Genomic DNA, 18,519 nt, shown 5'->3' on the forward strand with positions numbered 1-18,519 from the left:
CCAGCCTCTCACAACAGTTGTTTTATCTGCCTGGTCTCTGACACACACCACAGTGCTGAGGCCACAAGCTGTACTGAAAAGGTCGGAAATCACATACTCTCCAATCAATTGACCAGAAATCAATCAAATGCTGTGATAATGGGCTCCACCAAATACACACACACACACACACACACACACACACACACACACACACACACACAGGAGCTGGGCTGTGGTGCTGCATGCCTGTAATCCCAGCACTTGGGAGGCAGAGGCAGGCAGATCTTAGTGAGTTTGAGGCCAGCCTGGTTTACAAAGTGAGTTCCAGGAAAGCCTCCAAAGCTACAGAGAAACCCTGTCTCGGGGGGGGGGGGGGGGAACAGGAGCCCCCAGGGCTGGCAGTCACCATTTCCAAATCTTCTTTTTTGGTTTGGTTTGGGTTTTTACAAACAGGATTTCTGTATGTAGCCCTGGGTGTTCTGGAATGCACTCTGAGGACCATGTTGGTCTCAACTCAGATCCACCTGCCTCTGCCTAGCCCTTAGTGCTGGGATTAAAGGTGTGTGCCAACACAGCCTGGTCTAAATCTCCTTCAGCTGGACTCTTCTTCATGGTTACCCTGGGGAGCTGGTCAGTCTTCCTGATGGAATACGAACAGTCTTGGGCTCTCTCCTCACTGTTCAAGACTATTCAGTCAGAACTTTCCTCAAATGTTGAAAGAACAAGATTCAAATCCACAGGAACTGCGGGTGGCTAACTACTGGGGACCAGAGAGGCCCGGAAGGCTGGAAGGCCGTGGCTGTTATTCTGTAACTGCACTTTTCATAATAAAGCAGATGGAACAATCCATGGCTCGCAGTGCTGGCTCTCTGGTGTCTGTTAGGAAGGGTCTGTGACAGCTGGGCACTGGACCATTCCCTGGGGGCCCTGGCTGTGGCTGCAGATGCAGCTTGGCAGGGGGGAGCCTAGAGTGGAGCCTCTGGCTTTGCCAGGTTATCAAGTGTTTAGCATCTTCTAAACCACCATCATCCCACCCCACCCCAGCCCACCCTCACCAAAGAACAGTCAACTTCAGAAGACTGTGAGGCCTAACAGTGAGAACAGGGACCTAGGCGTGTGCATTGTGAACAGCTGGGCCTGGAGGACTCTCCAAAGGACACCCCCTCCAGCTCTTCATTCCCTCAGGTCACATCAACAGTTCTCAGGGAGTCCATTCTTCTTCTGAAACTACCCCTTCAGATGTTTAGTTCTGCAGTTTCCTAACCAACACAGCAAGATATACAGTCACACTCAAATAGCAAATATTTAAATCCTTTATTGCCATTAAGTTACAGATCTCAATCTACACACTATGGAAAACACTGGAAAGTATGTGTAGACACATGGCCAACTGAGGGATGTACTATAGTCATTAAAGAGTCAAGAATTTGAATAAGTGCTTATAGTTATAAAATTTTGTTCCTTAGATTTTTATTACACAAACCCCAATAGATAATATACACATTACTACAGAGTACTACAGATAAAACCATCATTCAAAATTATTAAGTTAGTTGCATATTTTGATCTACTCCTGATGAAGACAAATAAATTTTAGCAGTGATAAGGCAGCAAAGAGTTGGCTTAGGAACTCCCTCCCGGCTAGTCTATAATGTTGGCATGGTAATTAAAGAGAGCTCGTGTTTCCCCTCAGCAGGACCATGTAGGCTGACACGATCTGTGGCTTGGCAGCAGGGGCTGGGGCGCTGTCCCTTTCAAGAGCTGGTCCCTGCACCGCTACGCAGATGCCTTCTTACTCATCCTGGAAACAGAGACAGTTTCAATGAGAAACAAATTCTCCTGCCAGCCTCAGAGGCTCTGTGTGGTTTTAGAAGACACATTTCTGTGACGTGGTTTTGTAACAATGGTACATCCTGTTTCACATTCATTTTTGTTTCTTTAATAGAGCTTCTCACTAATTCCTCAAAACAATATTAAAATTTGCTTACTCGTAGTTGATAAGCCGTCCTCCCTGAATGAGCTGAGCTACTTCATTTGTTACATGGCAGGCAAACAGAAGCCAGTTTCGAGGTTGTACCTTGTAGGCAAATCTCATGAATGTCAAAGAATAGCAACAGAGGGCTGTTGAAACATCACAACAAAAGAACATGAACATCTAGGGCACCAGGCTGAAGGAAACAAGTCAATACATCCAATGCAATTGTGAAGCAAAGAACTTCTAAGCCTCTATAGAAGGCCAGGAGCTTTCGAATACTCCACTGTGTCATAGGCACGTCTGTTGTTTATCACCTCCAAGTTTAGGAACATGCGTTAGCAGGAACAAGTGGAATTCAGTTCTCGCCACTTTTGCTCTGTGCTAGAGTTTTTATATCAACCCTTTGAAAGAATCGCTGCTTATACTTCCCCTTCATTCGCGTGTTCAAATATTGGAGTCAAGTAAACCTTGCCAGATCAAGTTTATGATAAAATCTGTTGGCTACGAGGACGGTAGAACAACACATACTGGAACTAAGCAAACTACATCTGAAGCAAATAATTTTCACATCTCCCAAATACCTCAAATTACTCTATCTCACTCTTCGATGCCCTTACATTCTTCATGTGACTTCCTAATAGCAACCATAACATGTGATGAGATGTATGCAGGAGCTACATCATGTGTCGCACCCTCCTTGACCTCAGTGTGTTCTTACCAAAGGTCATCCGCCCACTGATAATCTCTGGAGACTTCTTCATGTCATTGATAGCAGCAATGGGGAGACCCCAGTTGGCAACTGGGCCCCAGAAGTGCTGCAATAAATGAGAGGAGAGAGGAGGGGGTTAGGGTGAAGCCACAAACACCGGCATTTCCACCCCTCTAACATCCACAGTCCACGACAAGTCTGACTGCTCGCTGTGTCCCTGACTCAGTTCTTCCAAGGTGAACCCAGAACTACGAAGGGCCGGCTGTTCATTCCAGCTCCTCACTGGCTTCCACACTACAAGTCAGTGACCCCGACTAAGCAGCCAGAGAAGGGAAATGTTACAACTTCTGACAGTCCATCCTTACAGTTTAAGCCTTGTTACAATTACTGTCTATAGTATATTTAAATCTATCAAAATGCTTGGCCTCTAATTTTCATTAAGTTGCCTGTTAGTAAAATGCAGAGCATAAATTGGACACTTTTTCTGAAGAAAAGTTCATAGTAGGAAGGAAAGAATACTTTTTAGGGATTGATTTTTTTTTTCCCCAAGACTGGGTTTCTCTGTGTAGCCTTGGCTGTCCTGGAACTCACTCTGTAGACCAGGCTGGCCTTGAGCTCACAAAGATCCACCTGCCTCTGCCTCCTGAGTGCTGGATTAAAGGCGTGTGCCACCACTGTCTGGCTTGATTTTGTTTTTTTGAGATACAGTCTCACTAAGTAGTGCTAGCCACCCTGAAACTCACTGTGTAGACCAGGCTGTCACCAAACTCACAGAGCTCTGCCTACTTCTGCTTGGATTAAAGGCAGACACACTATGCTTGGCTTAAAAGATTTTCTTGAATTCTGTGTCTATGTGTTTGTGTTTGGAGGGTTATCTATAGATCTAGGTGTAGGTGCCCTTGGGGTTGAGAAGAGGGCATCAGATACCTTGGGAACGAGTTACAAGTAGTTGTGGGCCACCCAACATAGGTGTTGGGAACAGAACTCAGGTTCTCTGCAAGAACAATACCTGCTTTTAACTGCTGAGCCATCATCTCTTCAGCTCAAGTAAAGAAATGTGTTTCAGCCTGCACATGAAATATAGTAAGATCAAAGAACCTGAAAATCTCCGGCCAGGGTCTCCCACATTAGGAAATTAAGATTGTTTGAAAATACTTTTTGAAGTAATAAAAAAAAAAACCCACCAGATCATTCTAAAACTATCCTCATCTAAAGTAACTAAAATTAAGCTGTTTAATAGCAGCTATGTCTAATTTATTCTAATTTCTGAGGTAAAAATGTACTAAGCCAATGTTTTTTGTCAACTGAATTAAAATTGTTTGCATAGAGTTTGAAAACACTAAATGGTGAAAACAGCCTTCACTGGACTTCCAGCTCAGGGGGGATTTTGATGAATAAAGACTGAAATCGCTTTGAATAACTATGCTACAATTTCTATTCAGCCAGCATGGTAAGGACTGCCCGACTCTATAGATCACGGCTTGTTGGCTTAAGGAATCTCTGGGCTGCTGTGTTGAGCAGCTAGTCTTCATGCAGTCAAACCGCTGTTATCTAAGTAAGCTGCTCACTGCTATGGCCTCAGGGTTTTTTGGTTTTTTTTGTTTTGTTTTGTTTTGTTTTGTTTTTTGAGCTGAGGACTGGACCCAGGGCCTTGCGCTCGCCCACTCTACCACTGAGCTAAATCCCCAGCCCCTCATTTTTGTATTTCAACAAGAGATTAACCTTCAGTTCTCCCATACGCCCAGACCTTTGTGAGTCCTTCCTCCTTGATGACTCTGCTGACTTCTTCTCCTACCGATCTCTTCATTAGATGTTGCTTCATTCTCAAATGCACTGCTTGCTCCATAACAATGTTGCTTTTCCTCTTTTCTTTCTGCCCTTGGGGAGTTCCATCTCTTTCCCATTAATCTCTTTCCAGTGCTCTGCACTGTATGGTTGACGTGACTTGATATTTACTTTATGACGCAGACTGTGACGTCTCTAACAAAGCCTCAAGAGTTACTCTAAGAGGGGCTTATAGCCCTGTCTGCCACCAGGTGCAACCTGCCTTCTGCCCAAGGAGGAATAGACAATGGAATAGATCCGAAGCTGCCTAGATGCCTGAAAGATTCCTAGTTAAATTGTGGCAACTTTAAGAATACATTTTTGATTATATAGTATGGAATTCTAAAAGCTAAGAAATACACACAGAACTACAGCATTGAGCTATATATTCAATATATAACATCTTAAATATATTTCTTACAAATGCAGGGGTGCTGAGTGCGATGGTACATGCCTCTAAATCCCAGCACTCTGGCATCAATGGCAGGAAGATGGTGAGTTCAAGTCAACCTAGCCGGGTATGGCAGTACACACATTTATAGAGGCAGGGGGATCTCTGTCAGTATGAGGCTAGCCTGGTTTAGCATATCAAGCTCCAGACCAGCCAACGCTGCTTGATTAGTGAGACCCTGTCTCACTAATAAAGGAAATACTTAATAATTAATTAATAGTAAATCACCTTGGTCTACATGGGTCTCTGTTACCAACAAACAGACAAACACACATAAGGCAAAAATCATTTCAGCAAAGAAAGCTTGTTGTTGTTTGTTTTGTTTTTCAAGACAGAGTTTCTCTGTGAAGCATCCTTGGCAGAGAAAGCTTTTAATGCATATTTTCTATCTGGTGCAAAACTGTAATTCTCTCTTCTCTGTTCTGAAATATGTGTCTGGTCTGGGTTGCCAGAAATTGTAGTCAATTTATAGAAAAATAAGGAATTTTGTGATTAATATTTATCAGTTATATGCAAAAATGTTACTGTGCTGTTTTGATTGTGGCTATAAAAAGTTCAAACAGAAACGAGCAGCATGGTGTGGGATCTGTCACATGGGAAGCAGGCCATGGAAACCACCTCGGTCTGCTTCCCCTTCTCTCCCTTCTCTTCATCAGCTGCCAGTTCTGCAGGACTCTAGCCAATGAAGGAGTGCAGGCTCCTGTCTAGGCACAGGGGAGCTGTGGTCTCCAGAGGTGGGCCCGCCTCTGTGCTTCACTTACAGCTCACCATCAAGCATGGTAGTCAACTGGCCCCCCAGCAAGCCTGTTGTCTGTAACTCTACTACAGTACAAAGTCCACAAGTGCCCAGAATGGACACAGTTTTCTTACCGTACTGTTTGTGGAGTCATCAAGGTCCAGACAGAGGAGACATGGAGGAAACAAAACAGAAGAAAAGAATCAGATACTTCCGGACACTTCTGGGCCATTTCAAACTCACATGCATCTAAGTTTTAGTCACATGCTAGCAACACAGTTTAAGTTAGGGTTGGCCAGATGGCCCAGTAGATATAGGTGCCTGCCACCAAATCTAACAACCTGAGTTTGATTCCTGGGGCCTCCATTGTAAGGAGAGAAGCGAATCCTTCACAAGTGTGCTCTGACACATGAACTTCTGCCCACATAAAATAAGAGTAAAATGATTTTTAAGGAATCATATAAGGAATTATTATAACAAGTAAAGTAAAATCTTCACTCTATGAAAACAAGCCTCATCTTTAGAGCTGAGCTGCCTAACAGAAATACAATGTGAATACAACTTGGGCTGTACGTGTAACTTAAATTCAAGTCCCCTGAAGTAAAAAGAACAGAGTATGGCGGTGCACGTCTGTATTATAGCACTCAGGTTAGGGCAGAGGAGTGTAAGTTAGAGACCATTTAATGTCACAAAGCAAGTCTGAGGCTTGAACTACAGAGTGAATCCCTGGTGAGTGAGTGTGTGTGAAAGTGATACAAATTATTCTTAAAGTTGCCCTAGAACATAAAAACAATTTGGCCTGGCGGTGGTGGTGGTGGCGGCGGCGGCGGCGGCGGCGGCGGCGCACGCCTGTAATCCCAGCACTCAGGAGGCAGAGCCAGGCGGATCTCTGTTGAGTTCGAGGCCAGCCTGGTCTCCAAAGCGAGTTCCAGGAAAGGCACAAAGCTACACAGAGAAACCCTGTCTCGAAGAACCAATAATAATAATAATAATAATAATAATAATAATAATAATATGAACATGTCATCACTAAAATTATTAGTTAGCCATATAGTTTTTTTTGGAGCTGAGGATCGAACCCAGGGCCTTGAACTTGCTAGGCAAGTGCTCTACCACTCAGCTAAATCCCCAACCCAGCCATATACTTTTTTATACTCATTGTTTGAAACCCTGTCTCGGGGGGGGGGAAAAAAAAAAGGATTTTTAAAATAAAAGTTTTGTAGGGCCGGAGGAGAGATGGCTTAGTTAAGAGCATCTAACAGAGGTCCATCTTGCAAAAGACCTAGGATCAATTCCCAGCACACATGGCAGCTTACAACTATCTATCCCTCCGGTTCCACAGGCTCCTATGCCTCCTTTTTGCCTCTGTGGGCACTTGCATACAAGTGCAGATATGCAGGCTCCCAAACATACCCGTTAAAAGGTCTTTTAAAAACAAAACACAGAAATCTGAAAAGTGAGCTAGAGAGATGGCTTGGCTCTTCTAGAGAACTGATTTTGGTTGGCCAGCAGCTCATAACTAACTACTGATAATTCTGATTCCAGGTGGGCTAACACCTCTTATGGCCTCCACAAGCACCCACACATTTAGTATATACCCATACAGGCCCATATTTAATAAGATAATTTAAAAATAGAGTCATATTTCATGCCTTAGGCCCATACACTTTGTGTTCTGTTTAAAAAGTATGAACAGCATATTTGTGCAGGGCTGCACTAGAAAAAAAATACCTCCTCCATTATGTAACAACAGTACACACTCCAAACAAAGGTAAACTTATAAGCAACACACAAATTACAACTTGACTTGGGGGTATAGTGGCAAGCATGGCTACTTTCAACTCTAACTTGGGGCAGTAATGTAGACATGTGGAAAATATGTTTGATTTTCTCTTTATTTGGTCATCTGCTGTATTTCAGTCGAACATGAAAAACTGCATTTGGATTGACACAGTGAACTCCAACCATCATGGTAGAGAAACTACAGTCTCTGGGCTGGATGAGCATGTGCCACATTGACACACTAGCCAAGGTAAAAAACCCTGCCCTTTGCCTTTTCATCCTCTCTTGCTCTTAACCCCTGGACACCTCAGGTCTTTTACCTGACTCTGTAATTTTGCCTTTCCCAGAATGTCACACAGTTGGAACCTGTCCTAGTCTGTTCTGTTGCTGTGATGAAGACCAGAGCCAAAAGCAACTTGGAGAGGAAAAGGTTTATTTCTATTATAGCCTATAAGCTGTCATGAGGGGAAGTCAGAGCAAAAACTCTGGAGGCAGGAACTGAAGCAGAAGCCCTGGACACTGCTTACTGGCTGGCCCTCCATGGCCTGCTCAGCCTGCTTTCTACACAACCTAGGACCATGTACCTGGGGGGGGTACTGCCCACAGTGGGCTGAGCCCTCCAGTCTCAATCAATAATCAAGAAAATAGCCTACAGGCCAGTCTCATAGAGAGAATTCTTCAAATGAAGTTCCCTCTTCCCAGATGTCCCTAGTTTGTGTCAAGTTGGGCCTGACTCAGGGTCCCCACAGATCAGACTTGGCTACTTGTGGCACTGTTAGGAGGTGTGCTTTGGGGTGTCTCTCTTGCTCAAGCTTCGCTCAGTGTGACACTCTGGCCACTTCCTGTTGCCTTCTGATCAAGATGTAGCCAGCACCATGTCTGCCTGCACGCTGCCACGCTCTCTGCCATGATGATGTTTGCCTTTATAAGAGTGCCATGGTCATGGGGTCTCTTCACACCTATAGGACCCTAACTAAGGCCTAGCTCCAAAGGCAAGGCTGTGAAGCAGGTCACTCAATGCGGCCCCACAGGAGGGACAGGGGAACTCTCACTCTACAAGCCACCGTCCAGATGCTGGGAATAGCTTATAGATTATTATATTATATAAATAATAGATTGCATTGGGGAAAGAATAAGCACAGGGACAAGATGTATGCACAGCAAGCAGTGGTCAGCTGTGTTCTGGGAGATCATTTTCTCAGGTCTGGTTCTGTGTGGTCCTGCTGTGGAAAATTACTGTGTATGTACGGGGGTGGGGGATGTTCAGCTCTTGCTGTGAAATAATTTTTCCCACTTGACAAGGGGCTTCAGTTCCATCATTGGGTGATCTGCCTGCAAGTCTTACTGTTCCTGTTCCCGGAATTCTGAAAATACCTTAGTTACTCTGATCTTGGCGTCCTCAGACTTCAGAGGGGAAGAAAGACTAGGTCACTTCAGGATGAATCAGCTTTGTAGTACCAGTTTTAGACTAACACTCCTTAAATAATTAACTTGTTTACTTGCAGAGCTGGGCAGGAATCTGACCTCCAGTTTAAGGTAGTAGAGACAATAGATACAAATGAAGGCAAAGATGCTTTTCTGTGTGTACATGTTTATGTGCATATATGTGTAGGCCAGAAGACACCCTCAGCTGCTACTCGTCAGGTGCTACCCATCTTAGTTTTTGTTTGTTTACATCGGTCTAGAGTTTGCAAAGTAGACTAGGTATACTGGCCAGCAAACCCCAGGATTCTGCCTGTCTCCACGGCCCCAGTGCTGGAGTTACTGTGTGCCACCAATCCCAGCCCCATCCTCCCTTTTGAGACAGGGTCTCATTGTATATCCCTGGCTGGTTAGAATGCACAGTTGATATGTAGACCAGGCTAGCTCTGAACTTGAAAAGACCCACCTGCCTCTGTGCTGGGTTTAAGGGAGTATGCCTCCACACCTGGCTTCATGTCAGCTCTTTTCACACATTCTAGAGGTCGAATTTGTCTTAGTTAGCACTTTTAAAGGGAGGAGCTGATGCAAAAGCCATGAAGGTTTTCCTCCAGCTTGCTCAGTCTGCTCTCCTTGAATCCAGGACCACCAGCCCATCACCAGCAATGAGCTGGGCCCTCCTGCATCAATCAATCAATCACTAAGAAACTGCTGTACAGGCCTGACTACAGGCTGGTTTTATGGAGACATTTTCTCAATCAAGGCTCCCTCCTCTCAGAAAACTTTTTTTTTTTTTTTTGGCTTTTCAAGACAGGGTTTCTCTGTGTAGCTTTGTGCCTTTTCCTGGAACTCACTTTGTAGTCCAGGCTGGCTTTGAACTCACAGAGATCTGCCTGCCTTTGCCTCCCGAGTGCTGGGATTAAAGGCGTGCACCACCACCGCCCTGCAGAAGACTCCAGCTTCTATCAAGTTAACATAAAAACTAGCCAGCACAAAACTGAACTATCACCCCAGGCAAATGCTAAGCTTTAATCCTACTTTGAGTTGCCCACCAGACATCCTTTGGCAGGCTAAGAGCTTTTGACAAAAGAAGCCTGAATCCTGATTACAGAATCTTCTACTATTTGCTATTTTCAAGTTATTTCATTTAGTAGTGTGAGCTTAAGTTCCCTTTCTATCTTTTTATGATTTTGTAGTTCATTTCCTTTTGGTCCTGAACAATATTCTACTGTCTGGATGTACTATTAATCACTCACCCACTGAAAGACTTGTTTGATGGGCAATTATGCATAGAGCTGGTAAACAGCCGTATGTTGGTTCCTGTGTGGAAATGAATTTTCAAGCTCTCTGTTTATATCAGGTGGTATGACATCAGATATATATAATAGGAGCAGGTCAAGTTTGCAAGAAAGGCTGAACTATCCTCCAGAGCGAGCGGCTGTACCATTTGTGTCCCCACCAGCAGCGAAGAGTTCCCATGGCTCCAAAGTAGCTGCAGTGCTGCCAGTGCTGCATGTGGGCGGTCACAGTTCTGTTATAGTTCATTGACTTAATGTGCATTTCTTTCTATGGTAACACAGGCTGAGGAACAACTTTCATATGCTTCCTTGCTTTCTGTGTGCCCTTATGATATGTTATGACCTTCACCCTGCTTCTGTTTAGTTATCTCAGGAACTCAGTCTATTTCAGGTAATGGTTATCATTTTCAAATACTTTTAACATTCACTGTTTTCTGAGACAGGGTCTCCTTGTGTAGCCCAGGCTGGTTTGCCTCCACATCCTGAGTTGGCATTCACAGGCATGAACCACCATGGCCAGCTAAAAATCTTAGTCTTAAGGAAGATTAGTGCGCCCATTCTTTCTTTCATGGATCATGACTTTGGTACTGAATCTAAGTCATTGCCAACCCCAGGTAATTTAGATTTGTCTCCCACATTCTATAGTTTGCACTTTATGTTTAGATCTATGAATGTAAATTGAGTAATTTTTTTTTTTTGAAGACATAGGATGTGTCTAAATGTTCTGTTTTGTTTAATGTGGATGGCCAGTTGCTCAGTGCCATTATTTTGTCTTTGATCCTTGGCCAAAGTTCACTTGGCTGTACTTATGTGTGTTTACTTATGACCTGTCTAGTCTGTGCCATTGATCTATTTGTTTATTCCTGTGTTAGTAGCACAGATTTGATTACTGTAGCTTTACAGTAATTGTAAAACTGGGTAGTATCAGCCTTCCAACTTTGCTCTCCCTCAGTACTGTACTGCTTACACTGGGCCTACTGTCTCTCCATATAAACTACTTCTCTACTAATTCCTTGGTGTTATTTCTTGATGTTGCTGGACATCAAAGTATATGAAGTCCAGAATCTATTTCCTGATACCCACAAAACCATTTTGTGGTAGTTTGACTGATACTGCACCGATTCTCTAAGTTAAGCGGTAAGAAAGGTCATCTTGAAGATCTAGAGTCTTTCCATCAATGAACTGAGAGTAGCTCCTCTCCGATACTTAGTTCTTTAATTATCTTTTACAGTTGTTTTCTTAGATAGCTCTTACATAGAATTTTGCTGATTTTTTTTATCTACATCTATTTCATTTAGGGATAGGGATGTAGCTTAGTGATGGAATGTGTGTTTAACATGCACAAGGCCCTGGATTCAATCCCCAGCACCCAAAACCAAATAAGACTCCAGCATTTGAATGTGATAATATAAATGACATTGTATTTTAATTTCAAATTGCATTTATTAGTTGACAGTGAGTAGGAAAGCAAGACTTTTATATAGTCACATTGTACCCTAATCTGTGCTATAATCACTGGTTAGTTCCATAAAGTTTTGGTCCTTTTGGGATTGTCTACATAGACAATTATATCATCTTTAAGTTTTGTTGCTTTCTTCCCAGTAAGTACATCTTTTTTTTTTCATAACTGCATTAGTCAGAATTTATATGATGTTAAAAAATAGTACTGGGGCATCTTTGTCTTGGTTCTGATCTTAGTGAGAGTTAAGCTTATTATTTAATATACTACATATATACACAATATAATATACATACATATCTTGTGGAGCCACCAACTGCCTACTATACTGTTCATTCTAGACTGAGAAACACAGTAAGCACTGCGAATTTAGTCCAGTGCTGCTTCTATTGTTCAATTACAAGTTTGGTGACATGGAATGATAAAGAACGGCTACCATGGGATGTGCTTGTCTTTCCCTTATTCTGAGAAGTGACTGGCAGGCTCAGAGTCCTTTCCTTTGCTTATGTTTACTTTCCTGCTGTCTGATGAGTGCTGCTGACTTCGGTCTCTGATAGGTTTGCTACATTTCTTTGAAAACACTGAGAGCAATTTAAGGAACATAGTTTACTATAAACTCATTTAAATTTTTTCATTTATTTTACATCCTGGTCACATGGGATGAGAGTTTAAGGTTATCTGGATTATAATTCTGTATTTTGCTAAAAATGCTCACCTATATTTCAATTATTTTCACAAAACTTTATCTATTATTTTAGTTGTAACAACTAGAACCCACGTTAAAGGATAGTAAAGACCCTGTAAACTGGATAAACTGGACTTTCAGTCATCAGGAGCCTCACAGCTAGGTCTCAACATTTTCATCTTCCTCGTTAATTCTGAAGGTCAACAACAGAACAAGAAGTGCTGAGAGAGTCCAAAGGCAGAATGTGAGAAGTAGTGTTGCAGAGAGAAGGTGGCATGGCAGAAGGTACCAGGCTGGGTGTGGAGGCAGAGGCAGGCGGGTCTCTGTTGGTTCAAGTTCTCCCAGGTCTACAGAGCTCCAGGCTAGCCATCGTCACATAAGGTGAGCTTGCCTCAACCTCTAGTCCCCACCTCCCCAAAAAGAACCTGCTCTCTTCCAAAGCCATTTCCATGCATCACTCTTCCTGAAGGTTTTGTTTTTTTTTTTTTTTAAATGTGGAGCTGAGGATTGAACCCAGGGCCTTGCGCTTGCTAGGCAGGCGCTCTACCACTGAGCTAACCCCCAGCCCCCTTCCTGAAGTCTTAGCTGACAATTTTGTTTTGGCTTCACAAGTTGGTGGTTGAGAGGACCTCAAGTTTTCTGCTTTGCCCAAATACCAGTTTTCTCAAGTGGCAGGTAAAATGCTCGGTTACTTCCACTCTAATATTCCATGTCGGAAGCACTCCCCTTATTTCCACTACAACTTTTCATTTAGGTAGATAATATAAACTCTTAAAGCTTTCCTGGGAATGCAGAAGTTAAAGCCAACTTAGAATAGAACAACTTATTAACTTGAGAATATTCACTGCCAACATCTTACTAACCTCAGCGTTGTAAGCATGCTGAATGGCGCTGTGTGTGTGTGTGTGTGTGTGTGTACAGTCACCTCCTCACCTCTGCTCTAACATATACACTTGAAAATAAACCTCTAACTCTGTACAAGTGCTGATTTCCTTAGTCCTTAAAATACAAGTCTTACCTCATTGCTCATTCTAATTTAACCAAAAATCTAAGAGGAATAAGAGAGGGAAAGGGCGCTATTTTGTTTTATTCGGTCATTAAGATACATAAGGAAGTAGTTTCTTAAGATAAAAAAACTTTGCAGCTGGGTGTGGTGGTGGCACACGCCTTTAATCCCAGCACTCGGGAGGCAGACGCAGGTGGATCTCTGTGAGTTCAAGGCCAGCCTGGTATGGCGAGTTCCAGGACAGCCTCCAAAGCTACAGAGAAACCCTGTCTCAAAAAACCACCCCCAAAAAAAAGAAAAGAAAAAAAAAAACAAAACTTCGCAGCCAGGTGTGGTGGGGGCACATGCCTTTTATCCCAGCATTCAGGAAGCAGAGGCAGATAAATCTTGGCCTAGTCTGTATAGTGAATTCCAATACAGGCAGAGATATGTAGAGACCCTGTTTCAAAAACAAAACAACTCAAAATGAAAATGAGGTGACTCAGCAGTTAAGAGTGCAACTGCTCTCACCAAAGGCCCGGGCGCCATTGCCAGCACCAATGTGGCGGCTCATAACTGTCTGTAAAGCCAGTCCAGGGGTCTGACGTCTCTTCTCACCACAGTAGGTACATATACTCAGGCAAACAGCAAACGCATAAACTGAAAAATGAAATTGGAGGGCTGAGGGCATAACTTAGTAATACAATCCTTGTAGGGTTTACAAAAGGCACCAAGTCCCTTCAAAAAGGGGGGAAAAAGAGAGAACTATTAAGAAAATACTGAACTAGAAATCTAGAAAGTTCTTGATCTGCGATTCTTATGGAAAACCAAGTCTGGCAACGTGGTTACTCTGGAGGCTGGAGGTCCTCAACTGAGTCCAGGCATTGAAGGCTAGTCCCAGGAAAAGAGAACCTCCTCTCCAAGGAAAAGACATCCTTATCAAGAAGAGTAAGGAGAGTCAGAGACATCCAAGGTACCAAACATACACTATTACAATAAAAAAATCTTGGTATGTTTGTGGGGGGTGGGGGTGGTGCACACCTTTAATCTCAGCACTTGGGAGGCTGAGGCAGGCGGATCTCTGAGATCGAGGTCAGTCTGGACTACAGAGGGAGTTCCAAGAAAGTCACAAAACTACACAGAGAAATCCTGTCTTGAAAAACAACAAAAGAGATTATCCTTGGCTGTATAGGGAGCTGGGAGGCCAGTCTGCATTAAATGAGACCCTGTCTCAAAAAAAAGAAAAAAATTGTTTTTCAAATTCTAGAAGGGCCTCTGTTAAGAAAATCTGAATAGTCAGCAGGCTGTAAACTCATGGAAATCTTTAGTTGGCAATGGATGTAAATAAAGTATGTATAAGTCATTAATAAAACACAAAGGACTAGAACCTTATTTCCAAATAATACAGAGCCAAAATTAGCTTTTTCTATGCATGATTTATTTTCCCTTCCTAAAGTAAAGCCAAGTTATTGAGTGGGTGGCATCTAGAAGAAATAACTGAGAATATATGTCACCATGGTAAGTTCTAGAAAGAAAAGTATTTTTCCCCGTAGGGGAGAAAAAGCTAAAATTAAGTTTGCATTCAACAATTTACCTCCTTACTACACTATTAACTATTAAAAAGAAAAGCTAAAAAGCAGACTTCCACTTACCTAGGTTTTAAAAATCGCAAGAAAATAAAATTTTGCTTGGAAATATTTTAAAACTGTTTCTAAGTTTTATGCAATACTTATACATAGAAGCAGGCAGCAGAAGACTTTAAGTGAAAATGAATTTTAGAAAGTGCCTCTATAATCTCTCAAGGTCAAGCCCACCAGACACACTGCTGCAGGGAAAGCCCGCTCTCTGGCTGCTGGGCTGCAGATGACAGAAGTTGGTCCGTCCTGCCCCGCCCCATCCCTCCTGCATGTCCCTTAAAGACGGAAAAACGACCTCGATGCAGCGAATTCTAGTTTCCAGGACCCAGCTCCGAGCGTCCGGGAACATTCCAACACCACTCCCGCCAAGTCCCAGGTCTGTGACGATGGGGACACGAGGAGGGAGGTGGTGGCTGTCACCCAGTGTCCCCGCGTCAACCCACGCAAGGGCACCTCGACTGCCTGCCCAGGGGAGGCGTTCGCCCGGTCACGAGCGGGAGCGGCGTCCGGCCAGTCACCTGCCATTCTCTAGGTCGCCCTGCCCGGGAGCGCCGTCCCCTCGGTCACCTGCTGCCCGCTTAGACACGGGTGGGAGCACCGTTCCCCTCCGTCACCTGCAGTCGCACCCTTAGTCACGGGTGGGAGCAGCGTCCCCTCGGTCACCTGCAGTCGCCCCCTTGAACAAAGGAAGCAGCAGAGTCCCTTCCGTCCCCCGGCGTCCCTTCGATCACGGGTGGAAGCAAGATCCGCTTGCCCGCGCGCGGCTCTCCCACCTTGGCACCGCGCCACCCAGGGTTGTCCCGTGGCGGGGCGGCTCCCCACGGCCTACCCCGACGCTCACCTCTTGAGATAGTCCCGGAAATCCTTGCTCCGGACATAGTCCGCCGCTTTGCGCACCAGCGTCCCAGCCATGGCCGTGCGATTCGCGGTGCAGCCGCTGTCGGGACAGATGACACCAGCGTCGACCGGGCAGCAGCCCTGGGCCTTCTCACCCTGCGCCCGCCTCACGACACCCGGATACGCCTTACGGCCGCCCAGCGCCCCGCCAATGAGGGCGCGCCGAGCTGGAGCGCGCAGCCGGGATTGGCTGGCGCGGCCGACACACCTCCCGCCAGCCCTCCAGGCGGCGCGCGCCTGCGGCTGCGGTCGTAAAAGGGCCCCCCGGCGGCGAGCGCTGGCTGACGGTTGCTAGGGACTGTAAGTGTGACATTTCTCTGTCCCCGGGCCTGCGTGGGTCTGGGGGGACACGGCGGGAAGGTCGGGCTCCCGTCGTCCTGCTCCCGTCCCTTTGCCCCGCCGGCGACGGCAGAGAGGCAGTGAGATCCTGCAAGCCGGCGGCAACCGGCTCGGGATGGAGTCACCCGGAGCAGAGGAGGAAGGCAGTTAAATATAGCAGGAAGCCTCATTCTCCAGAAGTGTGGCTGCTGCCCACGTGTGGAAAGTGAAGGTTACGTAAGTCCCCTCCGTGTGCACGCGGGAGGAGCGTTAGCTGGGACACCGGGCTGAGCCGGTGTTGAGGCTCAGAGCCGCGCCCCCGGGACATGGCGGGTGCAGGAGTGCAGAGCGAGATGAGCTGAAGGAAATGAAAAGGCCTGAGTACTTTTGCTCGGGTCGCCGCTCCCTCCCCTTAACAAAGGAACGGCACTCCCCGGCTTTAAACCGGATAGCACAAAGAACACAGCTGCCTTCAATCCTCACCCTAAAATCTCACTGTCTCAGGAGATAGGGCCGCTCCCAGCCACACCTGAGTGGACCTCCCGTGAGAGCTAGTTAATGCCTGTCCCCTGATTCAATTCAAGTGCCAGTCTTGGTTTACCACAAGCAGACTGAAGACGACGACGTTCTCTTCCTCTCTAAAGGGGCCTGGGACTATTACATCGTAGGTAGCATTCTTGCCTGGCATGCCTGGGAAACCCTGCCTGGGTTCCATCTCCAGTATGGCACAAACCAGGCGGGTTGGTGAGTTTGGGAGGTGGAGGCAGTATGATCAGAAGTTCAAGGTCACCACTGAGTCCTCAGGGTGGGGAATTGGGATGAATGCTGTTAAAGTAAAAGGAAATCTGACTTCTGTGACTTCCCCCTTCTTCGTATAGTAAATGTGTGCGCCCTTTCTGAGATTTAACTTCTCAGTTTATCCTAACAACCTTCTGAGAATAGTGGAGATTCTATCTTCCTTACAAAAAGTACAACTTGAAGCTAGGCGTGGTGGCACATGCCTTTGATCCCAGCGCTCAGGAGGCAGAGGCAGGAGGAGGACCTGAGTTTGAGCCAGCCTGGTCTACAGAGCTAGCTCCAGGACAGCCAGGGCTACTCAGGGAAATCCTGTCTCAAAAAAAGGAGGAGGAGGAGGAGGAGAGAAGAGAAAAAGAAAAACACAATTTGGGCATTACACCCCAAAGCAACCGAAATCGAGTCATTTAGAATGCTTCTGGGGAACTCAGGCTTTGGAATGCACTGGCAGAAATGGATATAGGAACATCAACCAAGCACTCAAAGGAATATATTAGTGTTAATAGAGGGCATGCCCTTTGCCCCAGCAAGTTCCTTTCTAGAACTGTCCTTTAGCAGGCTGATTTGTACATCTTGTTTTAGTGTGCAAGCAGTCCTCAAGAAGGGTTAAACACGTCACAGTGCACGCATTTAACAGATGGTATAGTATTCGGGTAAGTTCTGGCATGTGTGGTGGCACATAACTAATTCCAGCAGGTGAGAGGTGGAGAAAGGAGTTTCAGGAGTTCAAAGCTGGCTTGGGCCTTGGGGTTCACATCTTTAGTCCTAGCACTCGGGAGGCAGAGATGGATCTCTGTGAGTTCTGAGGCCAGCCTGGTGTAAGGATTCTGTCCTTAATTACATCACCAGCCTGCCATGGCATCCCAGCCTAAAAAATGGGTGGGCCCTCTGTGCGTTCCTTTTCCCTTTCCCGCTCTCCCTCCTTCTGTCTGTCCTCTCTCCTCTCTGCCCTCCCTCCTCCCGTTCTCCCACCTCCGCTCACTCTCTTTCTCTCTCTCTGCCTCTCCCTCTCTCCCCCTCTCTCCCAATAAAGCTCTAAAAGGTAACTATGGTGCATTGAGTCTTTTGTTCAGCACTTTCCTCCGGCCTGGCGGCCGTAAGCATAACCAACACCTGGTCTATATAGTGACTAGCCAAGGCTACATAGTGAAATCCATAGTGAGAAAAAAAAAAGAAAAAATAAAACAGTAGTTATTTATGTTCTGTTGTTAAATAATTTATAATATTTATTTGCAAGAAAAAAGATATGGAATACTGTGTAAGGTATGCTACTCATTTGTGCATAGGGATGTGTGTGCAAAGATATTGAAACAACATTGTCAGTAGCTATTCCTAAGTGTAACTAATGGGACATGAGATGGAGAAAAAGCAATTTTTTTTTTTTTTTTTTACTGTGTAGCCCTGGCTGACCTGGAACTCGTGACAATCCTCCTGTTCATCTTCTGTTAAAAGATTTCATTGTATTCTTGGTTTGGTGGTGTGCCTCTTTAATCCCAGCACTCAGGAGGCAGAGGCAGGCAGAGATCTCTGAGTCTGAAACCAGCCTGGCTACATAGTGAGTTCCAGG

At 45.1% G+C, this 18,519-nt stretch overlaps 1 protein-coding gene across 1 annotated transcript; it reads right to left on the reverse strand.

Annotated features, from left to right (window-relative positions):
- Positions 1-1,272: 1,272 nt before the first annotated feature.
- Positions 1,273-15,977, reverse strand: Mpc1 (mitochondrial pyruvate carrier 1). Its single transcript, XM_036169037.1, has 5 exons — positions 15,784-15,977; positions 5,812-5,815; positions 2,676-2,772; positions 1,971-2,103; positions 1,273-1,783 (listed from the first exon to the last, which is right to left on the reverse strand). The coding sequence occupies exons 1-5, from the start codon at positions 15,852-15,854 to the stop codon at positions 1,759-1,761; spliced, it is 330 nt and encodes a 109-aa protein (XP_036024930.1). The 5' UTR covers positions 15,855-15,977; the 3' UTR covers positions 1,273-1,758.
- Between the last annotated feature and the right edge of the window lie 2,542 nt (positions 15,978-18,519).

Source organism: Onychomys torridus, chromosome 19 (genome assembly GCF_903995425.1).
Source record: "Onychomys torridus chromosome 19, mOncTor1.1, whole genome shotgun sequence".
In the NCBI taxonomy this organism is placed as follows: Eukaryota; Metazoa; Chordata; class Mammalia; order Rodentia; family Cricetidae; genus Onychomys; species Onychomys torridus.

Excerpts from the sequence above, each read along its gene's own strand:
- Mpc1 (XM_036169037.1), bottom strand. The coding sequence starts at position 15,854 with ATGGCTGGGACGCTGGTGCGCAAAGCGGCGGACTATGTCCGGAGCAAG. Across the intron at positions 2,104-2,675 it reads CAGTGGGCGGATGACCTTTG|CCCTCTGTTGCTATTCTTTG; the intron begins GTAAGAACACAC and ends ATGTTTCAACAG. Across the intron at positions 1,784-1,970 it reads GGACGGCTTATCAACTACGA|GATGAGTAAGAAGGCATCTG; the intron begins GTAAGCAAATTT and ends CTCTGTTTCCAG.